At 35.0% G+C, this 21,327-nt stretch overlaps 1 protein-coding gene across 1 annotated transcript in view; it reads right to left on the bottom strand.

Annotated features, from left to right (window-relative positions):
* Positions 1-418: 418 nt before the first annotated feature.
* Positions 419-21,327, bottom strand: part of LOC109089494 (prosaposin-like) — a 141,915-nt gene continuing 121,006 nt past the window's right edge. The window contains exons 11-16 of the mRNA XM_042746020.1: positions 11,979-12,121; positions 10,338-10,415; positions 10,038-10,221; positions 4,239-4,381; positions 2,011-2,088; positions 419-887 (exon numbers count right to left, since the gene is read on the bottom strand). Of these exons, the coding sequence (XP_042601954.1) occupies positions 858-887; positions 2,011-2,088; positions 4,239-4,381; positions 10,038-10,221; positions 10,338-10,415; positions 11,979-12,121 (656 nt within the window). The 3' untranslated portion in view covers positions 419-857. The remainder of the gene's footprint in view (positions 888-2,010; positions 2,089-4,238; positions 4,382-10,037; positions 10,222-10,337; positions 10,416-11,978; positions 12,122-21,327) is intronic.

Below are 21,327 nucleotides of genomic sequence, written 5' to 3'. Positions count from 1 at the left end.
ATTTTCCTTCGGATACCTGTAAGATTTGGCAGGGTAGCTTGGCCTTTGTTTAGCAGAGCTTTGTAAATAGCATATTGGCTCGATGCGTTTGGTCTAATGCCGTGCTGAGACTTTCCAGGCCCAGCTGAACCGGCACAACAACATCGCACCGAAAGTAAGAGTAGCACAAAGACTAAACTTGTTACAAACAGACTTTTAGTGATTGTAGCACTTTGCCTTGATGGTATGAGATGGTGTGAGCCAATTTTGTACGAAGACAGGGATTTTGCATAGTTGGCAACATTGTTTGAGTATACGGCGACAGCAGCACCTGTCCGCATGTGTGCCGCCATTACCCCTACCATGTGGTATTCTTCCTAATTTTTTTGAGAGATTTATTCAATGTTTTCGGGTATATTAGAAAAGATGAAGGCATTCATTTGAGTTGACAAAAACAGAAATTTAATTCCATTTTCTTCCAATTAGCCACTTACAATGCCTTAAAATATGAATTGGTACAGTTTATTTCTTGCATCATTAACACAAAATTAAGGAAATAATGATTGTATATAATGCTACACAAAATGTAAGCTATGTTAGGATTTTCTATATTAAGTTGACTAGTTTATATTAAATGTTTACTCAGTAAGGTTCAGTGTATGGAAATACAGATAAAGGACTTAACTAATAGGAAGCAGTTAAGTACAGGTAAATTAAAAATAAATTGGTACATGAATGTCATTTCAAACCGAACAGTAATTGACTCCACTCTTACTGTATGTCCTCATGGCAAGGGGATTGGATAGAAAAAGCTTGGTTAAGTGCAGTAAAACGGTTGTTGCTTTTCTGCTGTTTGAATCTTGATTGAATGATCACTTTCATTTGGGTCCCCTGCAAAGGTAATCTTCCTGTTGACAACACCAAAAAACACACAAAAAAGTGTTACGTCACGTGACCCATTCTGTTTACACCACCATGCTGGCAGGCAGGGACAGCCGGTGCGAATATGAAATCAATGGTGCCAGAATGAGTTTCAAGGTAACATAGTTCACTACGTCCTTTAATTCAAAAGAATAAGACCTGTACATAGAGAAGCTTAATAGATTAAACATAACAGATCCCTATAATGCCCCAAGGGTACTTTTAACGTGTATTAAAAAAGTAACTGATAGATTTCCTGTCCTGCAGTATTCTGATATCTACAACTACGTCATAAACTTTCCTTCCTAACGTTACTCCAGAGACTCTTTAAAAGCCTACAAAAGCCTGGAGGGGTACAAATGGGCAAAATCTAATTTTTTGATGAATATTCAACCTGTTATGTCATCACTGGAAGGGTAAGTTAACTGTGTTGTTAGCTAATGTAATCGACCCTAGCTGTCCTTGTAGGTAGCCAGCATTGCTATATCACTGTGAGTACAGTAGACAGCATAAATGTCATGAAAAATTTGTATTTTTGAATTAAAGATAATTTATATATTTAATATGGGCTGCTTTTTGAGCTTGACACTTTTTATTGATCACTTTGTGTGTTTTACAAATAAGATAGACTATATGGTTAAGAAGCTTACTTAAATGTAAAATGTTTTTTTCTCTATTTTGCAATAAAAGATGGCTTCCCTTATTGATCACGTGTCAGGCAGATTCTATGTTTTCTTGGGCGGCTGGATGTTGGACTCATAAAATTATCCCGTAGTTTGTATTTGCCAAAACTGATTTCAAAACATGGACGGAATTGGCGTTAGCGCAAGCGCTACTAAATTTTGAAGCGGGAGCGACCAGCCAGCAGAGGATTCTGCAGCCTTCCTCAAACAGTTATGTTCAGGATTTTCTGATTTACTTAACGAATACTGCATGAGTGGGCAGTTGTACAACTGTTGATACCAATGCTACAGCCACTCTAGCACTCTCCTGATGGCCTGCCAAAATGGTGGAGTTTAGATTGCATGACGTCAACGTCCGGAGCTCTATAGAACACATGATATGTTCAACAACCCCAATAAAAAGATGATTAAAATGAGCTGTTATTACCTCACATGCAGTGAGGACTGGTTGTTTCCCATCACTCCTCAGGAGCCTGTGGCCATGCAGCTTCATAAAACTTTCACACTAGAAGAGGAGAATAAGGAGAAACTATTGCTATCGTAACGTGTATTGTAAGTCACTGCAGGAGATTGTGTGAATAATTCACATGTGTGAATCCACATACTGAAAGGAGGTTTCAATATATATGCTTTATTGCTTATATAGATTTTTAAAAGAATTTGATCCCACTTAACGTGTCTTTAACTACTATGTGCTAACATTAAAATTAATCATTTAAAACAATGCATTGTGTACATACAGTGCATTCAGAAAGTATTCAGACCTCCTTTACATTTTTCAATTTTTGTTACAGCCTGAAACTACAGTTGTATAAACTAATTTTTTTTCTCATTAATCTACACTCCATACCTCATAATGACACAGTGAAAACAGAATTTTAGAAATGTTTGTAAATTTATTAAAAAGAAAAAGCTAAAATAAAAAAATTTACATAAGTAGTAAGACCCTTAGGGTTCATGCCAGGGCTCTGGGCCATTCTAGTACATTCACAGAGTTGTTCCTAAGCCACTCCTGTGTTGCCTTGGCAGTGTGCTTAAGTCATAGGTTGACTCCAATCAAGGTGTAGAAACATCTTAGCAATGATTAAGAGAAATAGGAGACACCTGAGCTAAATTTCAAGTGTTGTTGCAAAGGGTCTGAATACTTATGTAAAAGTGATATTTCAGTTTTTTTCTTTTTAATAAATGTACAGACATTTTTAAAATTCTGTCTTCACTTTGTCATTATGATGTACGGCATGTAGATTAATGATATATATATATATATATATATATATATATATATATATATATTTAAACAATTATATCAGGCTGCAACATAAAATTGAAAAAAGTGAAGGGGTCTGAATACTTTCTGAATGCACTGTACATTTGACACTGTACTTATATCCAGCCCGCGAGAGAAAAATGTTTGACCCACGCTAATTTCAAACAATGTGGCATGAAAATTCAAATTCAGCATCTGAAAACGAAATTAACTTACATTGTGTATACACCGGACACAAGCAGCATGACGCGACATAAACAAAATACAACAGAACTTATTATAATCAGTGATGTTGTCTACACTGGATGCAGCGCAACAAATCATCAACAGAAAACTGCCAACTCGTTCTATTTATGACGTGCTGACACAATGTTCAAATGATTTGCAATGCTTTGTCGTGTCCAGTGTAGTGATTCCATCATTGTTATGAAAGTTGGTTCGTAGTAAGTTCACAGTTTTAACCTAAGTTTGCTTTAGCTTAATTTATTTTCAATATCTGAGGTAAAATATCTATTGTTGCTTTTACTATGGCTATAAAGACCACACAAAATTATATTCAAACTCACATTAGACATTTTTCACATTGAATAAAGCACATAATCATTACCTGAGATTATCACTGTTATATTTTGTATGTTGTTCCTGCCGCGAAGTCGCAGAAAATAAAAACATTTCTAATTCCAATTCTGTGTCGCTTATTGTCACGTGTCGCTGTTGTGGGTGGTTAGGACAAAAACTGCATGGAAAAGATTATTTTTATCGCATCAAGTCTGGTTGGGACACAAAGTGTTACTGTTTGATCCCCCCAAAAAACTGAAGCATAAAAATATTAATGCTGACAGATCTATTAATTGAATCTGCAATTAGGGAAAGTGGTGAGACACTTTATTTGAAAACAGCTGATTTGCAAGGCAGACATGAAGATCCAGATTTTTTGTTTGTTCATTTGTTTTTAATATTCAACAGGTAAAGTTCTTCTGTATCTAAATGCAAAAATTTTCATAATTGTTTGAATAAAACAGACTACTGGAGGGAAAAAATCTGAATATATATCTTCTTTTGATTATTTTAACAAAAGCAACAATAATATAATAATTGTAATAAAAAAACATATATATACTGTATATATAGTGTATACTGTATATACAGCTCAATAGCCCTTGGCTTGGTATTGTTGGCAGAATCCGGCCTACGGTGAAAACTAATTGAGGGACCCTGCCCTAACCCTTAACCCACTATTTTGGTACCACCAAACCTAACCTCAATAGCGACAAAAGTGTTTTGCAATACAATATAAACATAAGTGCGTTCTACAATAGTACATAGTAGTTAAAGACATATAATATGCAGTGAGACTAATGATTTTTATAATGTATTGTGATCATTACTTGAGGAATAGCATTAGGGTGGAGGTGGCACATCTTCTGGAGCAAGTCAGAGGTCTGGATTTCAGTGGCATTGTGACCCAGTTGAAACTGGAAGAGGACAGCAAGTATCTTACATGACTCACAGTCTGTTTGCTCTCTGGACACTGGAGAGGACACATAAAATTCATATTAAGCATGATCACAGAGTAATTTACTCACAGAAATAATGATTATTGAATTAGTTCTGGTTTGAGAAAGTCAAACTTTTCAATGGCAAACACCAAGTCAGAATATCATTCAAATTCAGTACCACCTAGTCACACTGTAAATTTTTCTCCAGCTCAACTTACAGCCCACATTATGTATTTTTATCAGCAATTTCTTCATGTCCATGCACAGTAGCTGCATGCTGCCCAATTAGTGTGTCCACGCGAACAACAGCAAAGTCCCTTTAAAGGGTTAGTTCACCCCAAAAATGAAAATTAGCCCATGTTTTACTTACCCTCAAAGCATCCTAGGTGTATATGACTTTCTGCTTTCAGTCGAATCCAATCAGTTATCAATTATATATAAAAAAATTCCTTGCTCTTCCAAGTGTTTAAATGGAAGTGGGCAGGTGTTTTTGTTCAACAGTCCAAAAGTATTCAAATAAAGCGGACACATCCATAATAAAACAAACAATACATGGCTTTAGGGGGTGAAATAAGGACTCCTGTAGCGAATCGATGCGTATTTGTAAGAAAAATATCCATATTTAAAATTTTATACATACTTTTCTCTCAATTCCACTGACTGTCATATGTGCAAGCCGTTCTAGGCGGATGACGTAGGACCTATGCATCACTGGCAAGTCAAAGCCTGCTCATCTCAGCTGATCTTCCAGAGCCTAGTCGCGTCTCATCTGATCTTCCAGAACCTTGTTTCATCTCAGCTGATCTTCCAGAGCCTTGTCACGTCTCAGCTAATCTTCCAGAATCTCGTCACGTCTCAGCTGATCTTCCAGAGCCTCGTGACGTCTCAGCTGATCTTCCGGAATCTCGTCACGTCTCAGCTGATCTTCCAGAGCCTCGTCACGTCTCATCTGATCTTCCAGAACCTTGTTTCATCTCAGCTGATCTTCCAGAGCCTTGTCACGTCTCAGCTAATCTTCCAGAACCTCGTCACGTCTCAGCTGATCTTCCAGAGCCTCGTCACGTCACAGCTGATCTTCCAGAATCTCGTCACATCTCAGCTGATCTTCCAGAGCCTCGTGACGTCTCAGCTGATCTTCCCAAGTCTCGCCTCATTTCAACTGATCTTCCAGAGCCTCGTCACATCAAACTAGCACATATCAAGCCTCTCAAGGGATTTCTTTAGGGATGTCAGGCCACAGTCTTCAGCCATCACGGATGCCACTCCAGTGTTTCAGAGCATCGTGAATGTTGCATTTGAAGACACAAAGTCAGTCCCAAGGTGTTTGAGGCTGGCATCCAGCGCGGAGGACCCTCAGTTGGTATTGGTGCAAGTTGCTGGCATTCCAAGGGTCTCTATGTTCCCTAGTTCTACACTCACTAGCCACACAGAGTATTATAGAGTGTTAAGTAGTATGCCTATAGAATATTTTTTTGATAAAAACGATAAAAACGTGCAGTAAGTTTGCTTGGAAAATACTTGCGAATACGGCAGCCGTAAAAAATGTAAAGTAGCCCAGCCTAACAATAATTTGTCTATATTAAAAATATTGCTCTTAACAGACCTGTGTGTTTTGTATCACTAGTGCAGTGTCCGTTCTCAGAGCATATAAGTCCTGCCCACGTGAGGTGCACCTCTTTCGTCTCAAGCTGTTCTGTAGTTTATTAAAAGTTTATTAATTCGGAACGTGTCGCGTGTCCATATTGCACCAAAACGCGACACTGCACTTTCTTGGGTCCTCAGCAACACACCCACCACGCGTGAAGTCGACTGGATGAACTGTTCTTGACATTATACAAATGCAAACAGACAGACAGATACACAGAGTTTCCTGCCTTTGTCACTTTGTCATGTCCAGTGAAGACATAGTGTAATAGTTGAAAATCATTAGAAATTTATGTCAGTACATCATAAATGGAACGCAGCAGCAGTTTACTGTCTGGAATTTATCCCGCCACACAGCGCCACATCCAGTGCCGGTATTCAATAATGCGATATATATCACGGTAATGAATATGCACAATATTGTTATCATGGGCACTACAAAAATACCGTGAATAATTATATATTAGAAATTATTCAGAATTTGGAATGCATTTTACGAATACTATTCCCATCAACTGGTAAAAATGCACAACACAGCTGTATGCTGCTTGAAAGATGTGTATGCACTCTGATGTAAACAAGCACGCATGAGAAGCACATGGGGGAACCCATGAGAGATGCACTGAATGAAAGCACATTCACTCTCTGACAGCAGATGGCGCTAAACTGCAGAAAATGGAGCACTTACACTGGAAACTCCATAAATAAAGCAGCTGCATTACTTTCTAAAACATTTAATTAATTTGAAATAGCCATTCAGATTTGTGTATTCACTATGGTGTTCATCACAGCGCCAAATACTTAAATATTTAGACCTAATAGGTTATTTATTTTCAAACTGTTTTTTTTTTTTTTTCATTTTAATCTGGACTACAATCTGCCCTAAATATTGTTTGCAATTATTTTGATTCTTTATTGTTCATTCACACTTTACATTAGGGCTTCATTAGTTAACATTAGTTAATTCATTAGTTAACATAACCTGCCAATGAAAAATTCTTCCGAACATTCATTCATCTTAGGTATTCCAGTATTTAATAACACGTTGTTATAATTGAAAGTTTCAACTATTATTTAATGAGCTAACATGAACTAAGACTTGTATTTTTTTGACAAAGATAAATAACTTCTGTAGCAAATGTAGCTATTGCTCATTGTGAATGTTAATGCATTATTGCACTTTAATCTGTGTAAAACACTTAAATTTATATATTTTTCTGTATTGCTTCATTGTATTTGAATGTTCAGTTATTTTTGTATAACTCCTTCAAAAACAGCCAGAAACGAGTTATTATTGATGATCAGCTGACTTTCTCAGACCACATTGCTAAAACTGTCTGGTCCTGCAGATTTGCTTTATTCAACATTAAGAAGATCAGGCCCTTTCTTTCGGAACATGCTGCACAACTCCTTGTTCAAGCTCTTGTTCTGTCCAGGCGGCACTGTTGCAACGCTCTCTTGGCAGGTCTTCCAGCCAGTTCTATCAAACCTTTACAATTAATCCAGAACGCTGCAGCAAGATTAATTTTGAATGAGCAGAAAAGAATACACGTCACACCTCTGTTTATCAATTTGCACTGGCTACCAATAGCTGCTCGCATAAAATTCAAGGCATTGATGTTTGCATACAAAACCACCACTGGCTCTGCACCCCTTTACCTAAACTCATTACTTCATACCTAACTGACACATATTAGTCTCAAATATAATTCACGAAAAAGCTTGATTGTGCCATCCCAAAGAAGCACAAAGTCACTTTTACAGACTTTTAAATTAAATGTTCCCTCCTGGTGGAATGACCTGCCCAACTCAATCTGAGCAGCTGAATCCTTAGCCATCTTCAAGAATCGACTTAAAACACATCTCTTCCATCTTTATTTGACCCTCTAACTTTTGCACTCACTATTCTAATTCTATTCTTATAAAAAAAGAAAAAAAAATCTAACTACCTTTCTAATCTTATTGTATTCTTTTCATTTATTATACAATTATAAAAAAAGATCTCTAACACTAACTTGCTGTATTCTTTTTCTATTCTGTTTTCTTTTTATTTATTATATTATTTAAAAGCCCTTGCTACGTGTACTGCGTTTAAGCTAACTGAGACTTGTTATAGCACTTATATCATTGCTCTTTTGTTGTTTTTGATTGCTTCCATTGTCCTCATTTGTAAGTCGCTTTGGATAAAAGCGTCTGCTAAATGACTAAATATTATAACCTAAGAAAACATAAAAACATGATTAGAACACTGTTAGATTATGATGATGCAGCAATGTTATTAAAAAAGGATCATCTAAAAAGGAATAGCTGACTGAGGTGAAGCTGAAGAGTGACTTTATGCCAGTAAATTGAAGCCTGTTCTACGACACATCCTAGGATATTAATCAGATACATAACATAACAACTTGTCTCTGCACAAAAGGATGCAAATGGCAGTAAACTTTAAGTTACACGCTATAGTGTGAGAGAAAGCTCCCGCTGTGATTCGCTTTCATGATGCGCTGAAACATGTGCAAGAAAAGAAGACACAATTTACTATAGATATCTATAAAGTCCTCATTTTAATGCTATGTTTATATTTCTATCTCTCAAATGGACCATTGACACTATCTACAATCTCAATTAGGAGTGTCAATGGTCCATTTGAGAGAGGTGGCAGTAATGCACTTATAAGTCTGCGATCCAACTTAAAGCAAGTAGAAGAAGATGATGTCTCATGTGCCTGCTACTGTGAAGCGCGTTCACAAGAGTTCTAATAGTTCGGACATTGCTTGAATCAGAGGTAAAAAGAAAAAAAAATATATATATATATATATAAATACTGTTCATTTTCTTGCACAGAGCGATCGTTTTGTGTCTTTACACATCAATGTATCATCACAAGCTGCAGGGTTTAATATGGATTTGTCTGTGCCTGTTTTTTTACTCTTTACTCTTCTGTTAACATTGCCATCCATTGTACGGCTGAGAGACTGCACCGGCTGAAGTTAAAAATCATAATTTGTGTTCTACTGAAGAAACAAAGTCACCTACATCTTGGATGCCCTGGGGGTAAGCAGATAAACATAAAATTTTCATTTTTGGGTGAACTGTCCCTTTAATCTGTAAGTTTACACCCACGGTGCCGTCATTTTGATTTTGCCTTGCAAGCAACAACAGTGTACCAGCACTAATGCCATGGCGAAAGTTTGAGCAAAACATGCTACCTGTTCTGTCTTTGGCTGCTTATGCTCAAATGGCATTTAAAAACAGTGCACTCTTGTCTTTGTATATCTAATGTCTTTGACAGCAGTGCATGTGCAAATAATGTGCATGCTATTTAAATAAAATTAGGTTAGATTTTGTAAATGTATTCTGAATTTTGAACATTGCTTTGTATTTTAAGGTTAATGGAAATGTAATTATGTAAAATTAATAGATAATGTCCTGACAGCAAATTACTATCAGTACATTTATTATTATTATTTTACAGTGCATGTGAGAGTGATTTGACTACTTCAAAACAAACATCCAATAATTACACAGAAAATTAAAAAATAACATGATGTAGATGATGTCATATTTTGTATACCTCTACATTTGTATTGATATCCAAAATTTGAAAGCTTTTTTTTGTCTGTGATAAGACTGTACTCACTAAACAACAGAAAATACAGCTATTTTACAAGGTGGTGGTTTTGTATTCATTTGTATGATGTGATTGCAGCTACTGTGAAATGTGAAAAAAAGCACAAAGCTCCACCCGCTAAACACTCAATGAAGTGTAGGCAGAAAACATACAAATGTGATTGCACAAACCCGTATGAACTAGCCACTAATTCACTAAAAAGTTTTTTTTTTTTTATTGCCTTAAGATTTATATTTTTATTCATTTGGCAGGTGCATCTATCCAAAAACGACTTGTATTGCATTCAAGGTACACATTTTTATTTAGGGTTTCAGTTCTTGCTTTTCGAATGACCTTGGGGTTGCTAACGACATGCTGTACTGTTTGAGATACAGGAAGGAAGATTGTTTTGCTCTTCTGTCACTCATGCTACTCACGTGACAGTGGAATCTCCGAGATGTGGCACAGGCCCAGCGCAGAGCATATGGCATTTGGAGAGAGGTGGGACAACAGCAGATCAACCAGCTGCTTTCCGTAATTTTTTATGAAGTTGTTACATGTTTCCTTATATGATGAAGGAAAATAGTCACAGAGTTTGTCCAAAAGGTTCACTATAGCATCCTACAAGTCAGACAAGCAAAATGAAAAATAACCCAGGAACAGTTTATATTCATTGATGAAAATTAAATAATCACTTCTTAAAATGTGAACTAGATCTCTAACAGAAAAGTTCTTACTTTAGTTATCTCAGGCAACATGCTCTGTATCGTCTTTATGATGAAAATACAAGAGTAACATTTGAAACTGAATTGAACCTAAGAAAAAGAGAAGTAGCATAAATTGAGAGGCATGGCTGTTATATTAAATGTTGAGTTATGCACTAAATAAACATCAGAACAGAATCAGCTCAAATTAATGTTTTTATGACTAGTAGCATGATCTTAAACAATTAATCTGTTTTTTTTTTTGTTTTTTTTTAAGTAAAACCATTTTTGAGAAACTACCAGTACATTATTAAAGCTGCAGTCCGTAACTTTCTTTTGGTTAAAAATGATCCGAAATCAATTTTTGAGCAAGTGCATAACCAGGCAATGTTCAAACTATCGCCTTACTTTAGTCTGATTTAGTTTATAATAATGTTTTTGAATTTGAGTGGTACTGGTAGGTTTTCGTGGGAAATTTGAGCATGCTGCTGTGTCAATACATCACGTTTGTAAACATAAAGAAGTTGTCCCAGGCTACTACAGTAGGTGGCCAACCAAAATGTGCTTTCTGCCGCCGCGAGTGCCACCGTGTCATCTGCAAAGTGCATTTGCAGCTTTTGACCACTGAGTGGTGCTTTAACCACAAGTTATCAAACTAGCACATCAAAGCACATTTTCACAAATAGCCATCAGCTCTGCCTCACCAATGTGTTACATTTGGCGGCTGCAGTCGGGGAACATGAAAGAAAAACACTCAAGTTAAAATATTTAATATTCACAGATGAAAGTTTATTACTTATGAAGTTATGTGCGTTTCTTAGAACGAATTAAAACAGGATAAATGTCAAGCGCCTGTGCTTATATTTTCTCTAAGCTACACAGTATTACACCTTATTTTAGATTTGACACATTTAATAGGTGTGCAGTATTATTTATATAATATGAATTATGTGTTATATTATTCTAAAGAAATCATGGTTTACTTTGCATTGAAGCATTAAAAGTGATAGCCTATTTTAGTGAGCTAAGAATGGATTTATATGCAAAATTTCAATATTCTCACATATTAGGCCTATATATTAATTTATAATTTAAAATTCCTTTAATAAAACAACATGCATTTTTGTCATGCACTACTTTGTTATTCATTACCTGTCCTTTATTTTGACAGGTAACTTATTAGGGAAAATATATTTGTCTGTACACTGATTAAGAAATTGTTGCGTATTTTATAAATGATTTCCTTTATACAGTGCCTCACATTTTACTAAAATAATTTCGCTCCCATTATTTAAGCCTAATTAAAACACAAAACGAATGAATTAAACCTGCTCGATTTAGCTAAATCATTGAAACTCTAAAGAATTGACTGATTAATAAAACATTCTCACGTTTAAACTCAAGTTCTCTCCTTATAATCAATCTCCTTGCTATGTTTCTGGACCTTGATCCTAGTAATTACATTGCTGTTTATGGGAGGGTCAGAGACCTCTCAGAATGCATCAAAAATATCTTATTTTGTGTTCTGAAGATGAAAGAAGGTCTTACGGGTTTGGAATAACATGAGGGTGAGTAATTAATGACAGAGTTTTCATTTTTTGGGTGAATTATCCCTTTAAAGACATCTAATATGCAGTGAGACTAATGATTTTTATAATGTATTGTGATCATTACTTGAGGAATAGCATTAGGGTGGAGGTGGCACATCTTCTGGAGCAGGTCAGGGGACTGAATCTCAGAGGCACTGTGACCCAGTTGAAACTGGAAGAGTACTGCAAGAGTCTTACATGACTCACAGTCTGTTTGCTCTCTGGACACTGTAGAGGACACATAAAATTCATATTAAGCATGATCACAGTGTATTTTACTCACAGAAATAGTGATTCTTAAACTAGTTCTGGTCTGAGAAAGTCACACTTTTCCATGGCAAGCACTAAGTCAGAATATCATTCAAATTCGGTACCACCTAGTCACATTGAAAGTTTTTCTCCGGCTCAACTTACAGCACACATTATGTAATTTTTGTTATCAACAATTTCTTCATGTCCATGCACAGTAGCTGCATGCTGCCCTATTTGTGTGTCCACATGAACAACAGCAAAGTCCCTTTAAGGAAAGTCATTTTACTCTGCGGTTATCTTTCAAATGCCTCTCAGGCAGCTATTTCGGTCATGCACCTATCTCTTTTAATTAAATTCCCCAAAACTGTTCACCATGCCTACAGTTAAATTTCATATTTGAAATCACCAGAAAAATCTGAAAACAACAATCTCATAAATGTTATTTCTTATGCTCAAATAGCATTTAAAAAAAACACGAGTGCATTGTCTTTGTATATCTAAAGTCTTTGACAACAGTGCATGTGCAAATAATGTGCATGTTATTTAAATACAATTAAGTTATGTAGCGTATGAGCAGTTCATTCATTCATTGGTTCTGAATTAATGAATCATGGCTCGTTGAATCTAAAACAATGCACATTCCTTGGCTAGAACCCAAAGCTTTTAGCCCCTGAACTCATGCAGGTAAATCAAACTCTCTGCAAGCTGAATGGCAGGCCTGGTGCCAGCATGGCTGGGTTTAAATTCCTGACCCAGATCGTAAAAACTTTATTACCCCAACTGGGAGAAACAGAAAAAAAGCCCAGCTCGCTAGGAATTCTTGTAAGGAAAAAGGAAAGTAAATATATTCTAAATGCATTGACTGTATTTCCTTTTTGTGCTTAGATGTCTTCCATATCAAATTGGAGTATCTACAATTTTATTGTGTTAATCAAACTTTAAATGTGTGTAATTCTGCATATGAATGTAACTTTATGTTTCTCCTACCTTTACCTGTCATTTTTGGTATCTGTTTAACCGTCTTGCTTTGACCGAACCACTCATACATAGGAAATTACAGTAAAATGTATTACTCTGGAATTACCATCTTGCTGGAATATAATTGCTGAATTCTGACAACACCATAACTCACTCGAGTGGGTGTCTCCCCAGAGACAAAGGAACTTTTTCCCGCTTCAGATCGTGGACGTTCATTGGTTGTTCGCGCAAACAGAGGCGTGAACACAGTTGCTCCATAAGAGACTGACACAGAACTTTCTCGTTGCACTTTTGTTTCGGCACTTCGTCGAGAGAACGTCTGTCGCGATGGCTCCTTAGGGAGCTTTCATTTCCGTTTTTCTTTTCTTTCCTTTACTAAGTTTTATTCTTATATTCGCCTCTCCCTACACGAGGGAGACGAACTCTGAATTATTTCTTTGGTAACTCCACGTTCGTTGAACCTTTGAAACTTCGCGCGAGTCTGCTCGCCCCGGAAGACACGAGAGAAACACGCCCAGCTCTAAAAGAATGACGCACGCTCATCTTAGCAGGCACAAAGAGACCCACATGCAAGTATTATTTTCTATAGAGATTTAAACGCTGCTTAAGGTTGTCTATTCCCTTTTCAAGGTGATCTGATTCCTTGTTGTCTTTCAAAAAAGGTTACTGTATGTGATTTTGCCATACTGCGCGATCATTCTGCATGATTCTGCCTATCTCTCTCTCACCTTCTCTCGCTCACCCTTTCACTCACTCACTCACTCACACTCTCTCTCTCTCATTTTGTTATTCGTTTTGTATTGTATTTGTCTTTACTGTTTGTATTGTTATACGCATATTTACTCTGTGTGAATCGTAGTTTGATGTATTATTATTAGTTCAATTATTAAAAGCCAATATATTCATGATTGCTTCTGTCTAAAATGCTCACATTACGAAGTCAATGAAATGTTTGATCTTAGCTACAAAGCTATATTTGTTACTTTTCAGTAACCTAAATTTTATAAGGACGGGAGAATGGTTTCATGGCCAGAAAACTATTTTTCCTGGAATTATAAGAAGTGATAACTTTATTGAAGTTGATAAGTTTATCTTACGGCCGTTTGCTGGACAAACCACTGTATGATTTGCATTAATTCCCAGTAAAAGATATCACGTTAATTGATATGAAGAATGGAATATTGACATATTAATGAGTAAATTACAGTGCCTTGTAATGAGTTATTGATATATACAATTGACCTATTTTTCATCTTCAATAATTTTAATGTAACTGTTACGCGATATATATATATATTAATCATATTCCTGATTAATTATTAAAATTCCCTATATATCATTTGAGCTAACGTTAACGTACTACCCAGTGCGGCTACAGTTACATTTTGTAAACATATATTTAATTTTTTCACATCATTGCTTTTTATTTTAAGGTTAATGGAAATGTGATTCAGTAAAAATAATAGATAATGTCCCAGCAGCAAATTATCAGTACATTTATTATTATTTAATTTTTTTTTGGTAACACTTTACAGTAAGGGTACATGAATTACCATGAATTCATGCATAAATTAATGTGTGAATTATGCATTACTTCATGCATTAATATCTCATGAATTATCAGGAACTAACATGAGTTATAAGTCTTTCATTCATGACTTTATGGAAGAACAACACCTAAATTAAGACATTAAGAAAGGTGACTACATTCTCATGATTTTTAATTTATTACGCATGATCATGATGTTTTCTTTGTTCACACACACACACAAAAAAAACTGCTTTACTGTCCATTGTGGATAAAGCTATGCTTATGGTAGATGATTAAAAAAAAGCATTGTTTCATGCATGTAAGACTACTTGAATTATTAAAGGAATATTCAAAAATCCACATTACCTAGAACATTATATCAATTAATGTGAGAACTAATGTTTTCCTTTAAATATGATATGATATAAGTTATCAAGCATGTTCATATCTTCTTTATTGTAGCCTGCAGGTAAATGGACAGACCCCATGGACAGACCCCAACACAGCACATAGTATGTGGATTCTGTTAACATCCAAATACAGTAGTCATCATTTACTAAGCATTAGCTTCTCATCATTTCATCATGTTTGTGGCCCCTCAACTAAAGCGGTGACTTGGTCCTTTGGAATCCTGATAAACGGTGTGTTATTAATGATGGCATAATTGTGAAATTACATGAATATGAACTATGGTTGCATGGTGCACCGATACTTCAAAAGTATCGTGATTCTCGGAAATTAAAAACGTCACGATTCCTAAATTTATTAGTATCGATACTTCAAAAAATTATCGCGTTCAAGATTTGCAAGAGACGTATTTCATGTTGGTGTGTGCAATGCACGCTTCCAGTGCCTCCCTATGGACGTCTGTGTTTTTTCTCCTCAGGCACACAGCAAAGAAGCTGCAGCTGTCACGTGACAAACACTACAGCGAGGTGGCTGCATGTGCGAGCACAAGTGATACTGTGGCCGCCGGTCCACGACTGGTAGAAAAAGATGACGCGAGGAGTGAAATATGGAAGTACTTTGCCTACCTTGCTGACAGTGCAAACAAACCTACAAATAAATACATACCTGTCTTCAGTCATACAAAAAAAAAAATGCAAACAAAGGGAGCCAACACCTCGAACCTGGCGAAACAATTGGCCGACAAGCACGCCGAGTTGTACAAGGAGTTTAAAGACCGACAGGATAGTATGTGAAAGATAACATGATCACGTTCATGCCCTTAAAATAAGTATAATGAGAAGGCTATAGTTTATTTTGTGACAAGTCACTATTTTGCACCACCGTAGTTTGACGAGGCTATCTAGAGAAATAGTAGGCTAATTATGGGCCTTATCCTCATGGCTAACCAATAGCCTGCCTACGGCTAATTCAACATCTCTGAAAACGCAACTTTCATAGATAACGTTAATAATTTGCAAGCTGCTAAAATAAAGCATACAAAACATCAGCTAAAATGATCTATAGGCTATATGATTATAATCAGAGCATGTGCATGTGTTTGTCAGTGATTTATTTATATTAGATTATTACAGAATTTAAAGAGCACAGACCTACGTAAAGGAGGTGTATTTGTGAAACACCTTGTAAGAAATTATGGACTCAAATATAAAGTTAACCATCAAAGAAATCAGACATTGAAGTACAGGAAACATTTGCCTATACAGTAGGTGGCCATCCAAAACGTTGCTTCTACCGCCACTCTAGCATTAAAAGTGGTAGCCTATTTTAGTGAGCTAGGCTACATGGATTAATATGCAAAATGTCAATATTCTCATATATTAGGCCTATATTTGAATTTATATTTTAAAATTCCTTTAATAAAACAACATGCATTTTTGTTATTTGTTAACTGTCCTTTATTTTGACAAACAACTTCTTGGGAAAATATATTTGTCTGTACACTGATTAAGAAATTGTTGCATGTTTTATAAATTATTTTCTTTATTTTACTAAAATATATATTGTATATATATTTGTATAATTTCGATCCCATTATTTAGGCCTAATTAAAACAAGAAATGAATAAATTAAACCTGCACGATTTAGCTAAATCATTGAAATTCTAAAGAATGGACGGATTAATAAAACGTCCTCATGTTTAAACTCAAGTTCTCTCATTATAATCACCAAAGTGCAAATGATGTAAAAAAAGAGCTTCATTAATAGACAACTTCAGTGATTTTAAAGGGAGCCTTCTTTACTTGCTTTCATATAATTTAAGTAAAAAAATTAAATTGCAGCCGCATTTAAATGCAGGTGTGTAAAATGTCTGCGTTCAAGATTTGCGGCGCGAGTGATGCTGAGTGCACGCGCAGCATTTATTCTTACTTGTCTTATCTTCATTACAAATCTTATTTGGTTTTATTTTGGATAATTGCATGTAATTTTATTTACGTTGTAATGCATATGCAAAATGTGAATTATTATTCATATTCAAGTGTTTATGCGAAAATTATTAATGCGCATGCAGGACAGGGAGGCGCCCTCTAGATCACTTGAATTTTTTCCTGATAATGAATTAACTTAAAATTGTGGTGTCTCACATACATGAGAAATATATTTACAGAAAGCTTGAAATGTATTTTAAACGAATCAATTCAGAACGAAAGCATTATGTAATCTGTGAAGGTTGTATTTCTCTTTAAAGGCGCGTCCATGTGGAGAGAGTCAGCACTGTGAATTTCATCTTGCAGCCGACAAGAAAAAAATTGTTTATTAATAAATAATTAAAATGTCTCCTTTTTCACAATTATTAGGCTACTTCTGCCTGTGCTTTGTGGCAAACTTAATGCATGCGCTTGAGCGCGGAATATATTAAGGCTCATTATGGATTATAGATGTAAATTTAATATAAACCTGCGATTAGTTGAATAATGACAAATGAACGACTAGTAAATAGAAAAATCTTACATGGGGGCAGATCTATTAAATACCCTCTAGACATCTCTGTTAAAGTTTTTAAAGCATTTTATACGCGATTGCATAAATTCTTCTTTCAGAACTGTAATGGAGAGATGCTTTAACAATGATTTTTCCTCTGAAACACAAAAACGAAAATTGAAATAAAATTGATATTTTATGTTTTGAGAATGGCCAACCCTTCTCTGCAGATATTGTTGCTTCTGGTTTGTGCATTGTAAATAGGCTACAAATAATAATAATAATAATAATAATAATAATAATAATAATAATGTCTCCAAAAACTTCAAAATGTTTTTGTCATGTCTGTAACGCATGTGTATTCCCAAGTCTAAAAAAGCCTATAAAACATCATAGACAGATCATACTGATGTCTGGACTCTGTTTGGGATTTAGAAAAACATAAAGAAATGGTTCAATATATGGTTATTAAAAGGCTACATTCTGTGAGAATTTATATTTCATTGTCTAAAAAATATTGTTTAGACGAAACAAAATAAAATTAACGCAACAGTTTGCGAATTTATTTTATTTATTTATTATAATTTTTTTGAGTTAAGGCAACTACCTCTGAAATTAAGTTATAATAACCAATAAACTATATTGCGCTATACAGTAGTCAACATTTGAAGTGGATCAAAACCTTTCTTCAAAGTTGCCCTAAAACCAAAATGACGAGTCCTATCTAAACCTGTTCTGCAAGTTTGATACCCTCATAAGACACTGTCCATATGAAAGATCAAGAGATTCACACATTTATATCAACCCCCACAAGCTATACAGAACTTCCCCCCAGCCCCCTCCAGCTGAACTGAACTCGGTCTGTTTGTTGGCTGAGGAACGGTGTGTTCTCATGTTACTGGGCTGAAACATGCCTGCACTCACATCAGCCTTACTCTTTTTATTCATTATTTTCCCGCAGCCAATATTATTGTTTTCACAAGACCATAATAATAACAAATTATCAATTGATAATTAATCATTGTTATTTGTGAACGTAGCGTTTGCGGAAGGCTTTAAGACCAAGCGGAATCCTCCGTCAGCTGCTCCCGCTTCACAGCGCGCGGGACTCGCGCTCACTGACCCAGCTTCACCGTCCGCGGTTTGATTTAACTAAATCAATTTGAGCGAATACAACTTACTGATCATGAGCCCAACATTTAGCAAGACAGAAAAACATTCAGTCTACCTGAAGGAAGATGTATTTCATTGTAAGTTAATGCTGTTAAATAGAGAGTTAAATAGAGAGAGAGAGAGAGAGAGAGAGAGAAATAAAAAAAAATGTGTTGGCTATTCCTAAACTTGGACCTCATTATATTGAAGTACAAATCCAAACACCAGAAGCAAACTCTCTGTGTTCTTTCATTGAAAAGTATGTTTTTTGTTTATTCACAGGCTATATGGTTGAAATAATATTTTAGTTCAAAACTTTAAGTTCCATTGTAAAAAAATGCTTTATTGGCTAACGTTTCATAGACCTTCAGTTGTTATGCTTTAAAATCCCATAACATTTGTAATTTCACAGTATTTTCACCTCCTAAATCACTAACCTTTAAAGTCACAATTCTATAATGGTCAAATTTACTCAGGCCGATGGCATTTTTAATGACATTATTTTTTTATTTTATTTTATTTTTTTAGAATAATTGTAGCCTACATAAATAGGTGAAGCAAAACAAATATGAATAATATTTGGATCATCCCTTATTTTTTCCCTTATTTTCTTAAAGAATAAACACTTATTTTCTACAAGAATAAACATGATAACATACTTTTAATTCATAGAAATAATTTAAGCAATTAAAACCTTTTTTTTTTATTAAACTGACTTTAAAATCTCAAGGAGTTTATAAGTTAAAAAGGGTAAAATGTCACAGTGCATGTTAAATAGTCTAAATGAACTTGCGTTAACAATATAATTAGAACAATATAATTCGATTTTTTTTTAAATGAACAATTCCTGTATAAAATGGGACATAAACCTTTATATCAAACATTTTGAAATCTTCCACAGCTGAGCAACGCGCGAGGCAGATTGAGCGTGCGAAGTTAATGTGCTGCACAAAGTCATTTTCAGATGCAATGAAAAAAAAGAAGAAGAAGAAAAAAAACCCCTGAATAACTTAGATTAGGCCCAGACTCTGTTCCTAAGTATATAATAATTATAATTACTGTTAACCCACAGTAACAAATTTTAACCGATTAATCGCCTATTTTCGTTTGCTGCATGATTTTTTTTTTATTTATTATTATATATATATATTTTTTTAAAAAAATCCAAAAAATAAATTAATTATATAAAATCAAAAAAAATAATAAGTCATGTATAAGTTGCATTTTATTACATTCAAAAATAATAACGGCTGGCCTAATAATGTTATAATGTGCCAACAGGATATTTTTAGTTCACTTCACTTTACAACAAATCCTTTAAATTTAACAAATTTATCAGAACAGAACAAGAATTAAAAATATATAATTCTAATGGATAAATAAAATTGCAGTATATAATAATATAGGCTTAGCTATAAACAAACAAAAAAATTAATAATAATTTAAAGCGAAACATAAGGTAAGGTTGGGCTCTCATTCGGGAGAAATCCAAACGTTTCCATATTCGTGATGTTGCCTATTTCAAGCTTAACTATACATTAGGTAAAATAGACTTTGTAGTTCACGCGTGTTTCAGTAAACACGAAAAAATAAATAAATCATAATTAGCAAAAATATGCCAAAGTGGACCTCTGCTCGCGCCGAATGGCACGGTGAATGGTTGCACTGTTTCCAGTGAATGTACGCGAGGCACCAGCGCAATCAAACAGCTGAAACAGAAAATACTCAATTTTTGGTCACAAAGTAAGGGCATAATTCAAAAATGCAAAGTGTAAGCAGTTTGAAAAATCAAGTATAATAACAGAATTAATAATAATCAATGCTAAATGCTGGACCGTTCTCATTTCGATCTGCAAATGGTATCTGAAGGATTTTTTTTTTAAACCAAGAATGAACCGAAATTAAAACATTTAGCTTTTTATCCGTATATATAGGCCTTATATTTAATGACTGTTTAATAACAATAGCATGCATAAGATCCTTTGTGTAAAGGTCTTCTTTTAATTTTTGATGTGTAGACTGTAGCCTAAGACTATCCTACATTGTGAAATTAACTCATTGTACATTTTTAATGGTTTTTAAAGATGTTACAATGTTATATCATAATGTTATTGTTGTTTTACTTCCTCCTTTTATCTCATTTTACAATTACATTCAGTTCGCAATCCGTCCCTTTGCGCCACCTGGCGGTAGTTTCGCGAATGATTTTAACACCTGACTGACTTGCAGTTAACGGCGCGGCCCTGCGGCAGCGGTACACGCAGCGGTATTACCCATTTTGGTTGTCTACCATCTGTATTAATCCATATATCACAGCTTGTTTTGTGTTGTCCTGGTTTTAAAATAAAACACAGCTATGATGTTTGAGAGTGTATTTTCCCTTTTCAGGAAAAGTATCGAAATCGCAATTCTTGACTTGGTATCAGTATCAAAACAATAATTTTGGTATCGTGACAACACTAATATGAACATAATGTACTGTGGGCACAGAGGGACTTAGATCAAAACTTAATTCTTTATTCTTAAACGGTATAACCCAGTTAAATCAACAGCAATGCCTGAGAAGAAATTCAGTACATATACCATGAAGTACCTGTATATCTGACAACTGAAAACCATAAAGCTGTTTTGC

Source organism: Cyprinus carpio, chromosome B19 (genome assembly GCF_018340385.1).
Source record: "Cyprinus carpio isolate SPL01 chromosome B19, ASM1834038v1, whole genome shotgun sequence".
Taxonomy (NCBI): Eukaryota; Metazoa; Chordata; class Actinopteri; order Cypriniformes; family Cyprinidae; genus Cyprinus; species Cyprinus carpio.
The sequence above is the reverse complement of the archived record's forward strand: the minus strand, read 5'-3'. Positions and strand labels throughout refer to the sequence as shown.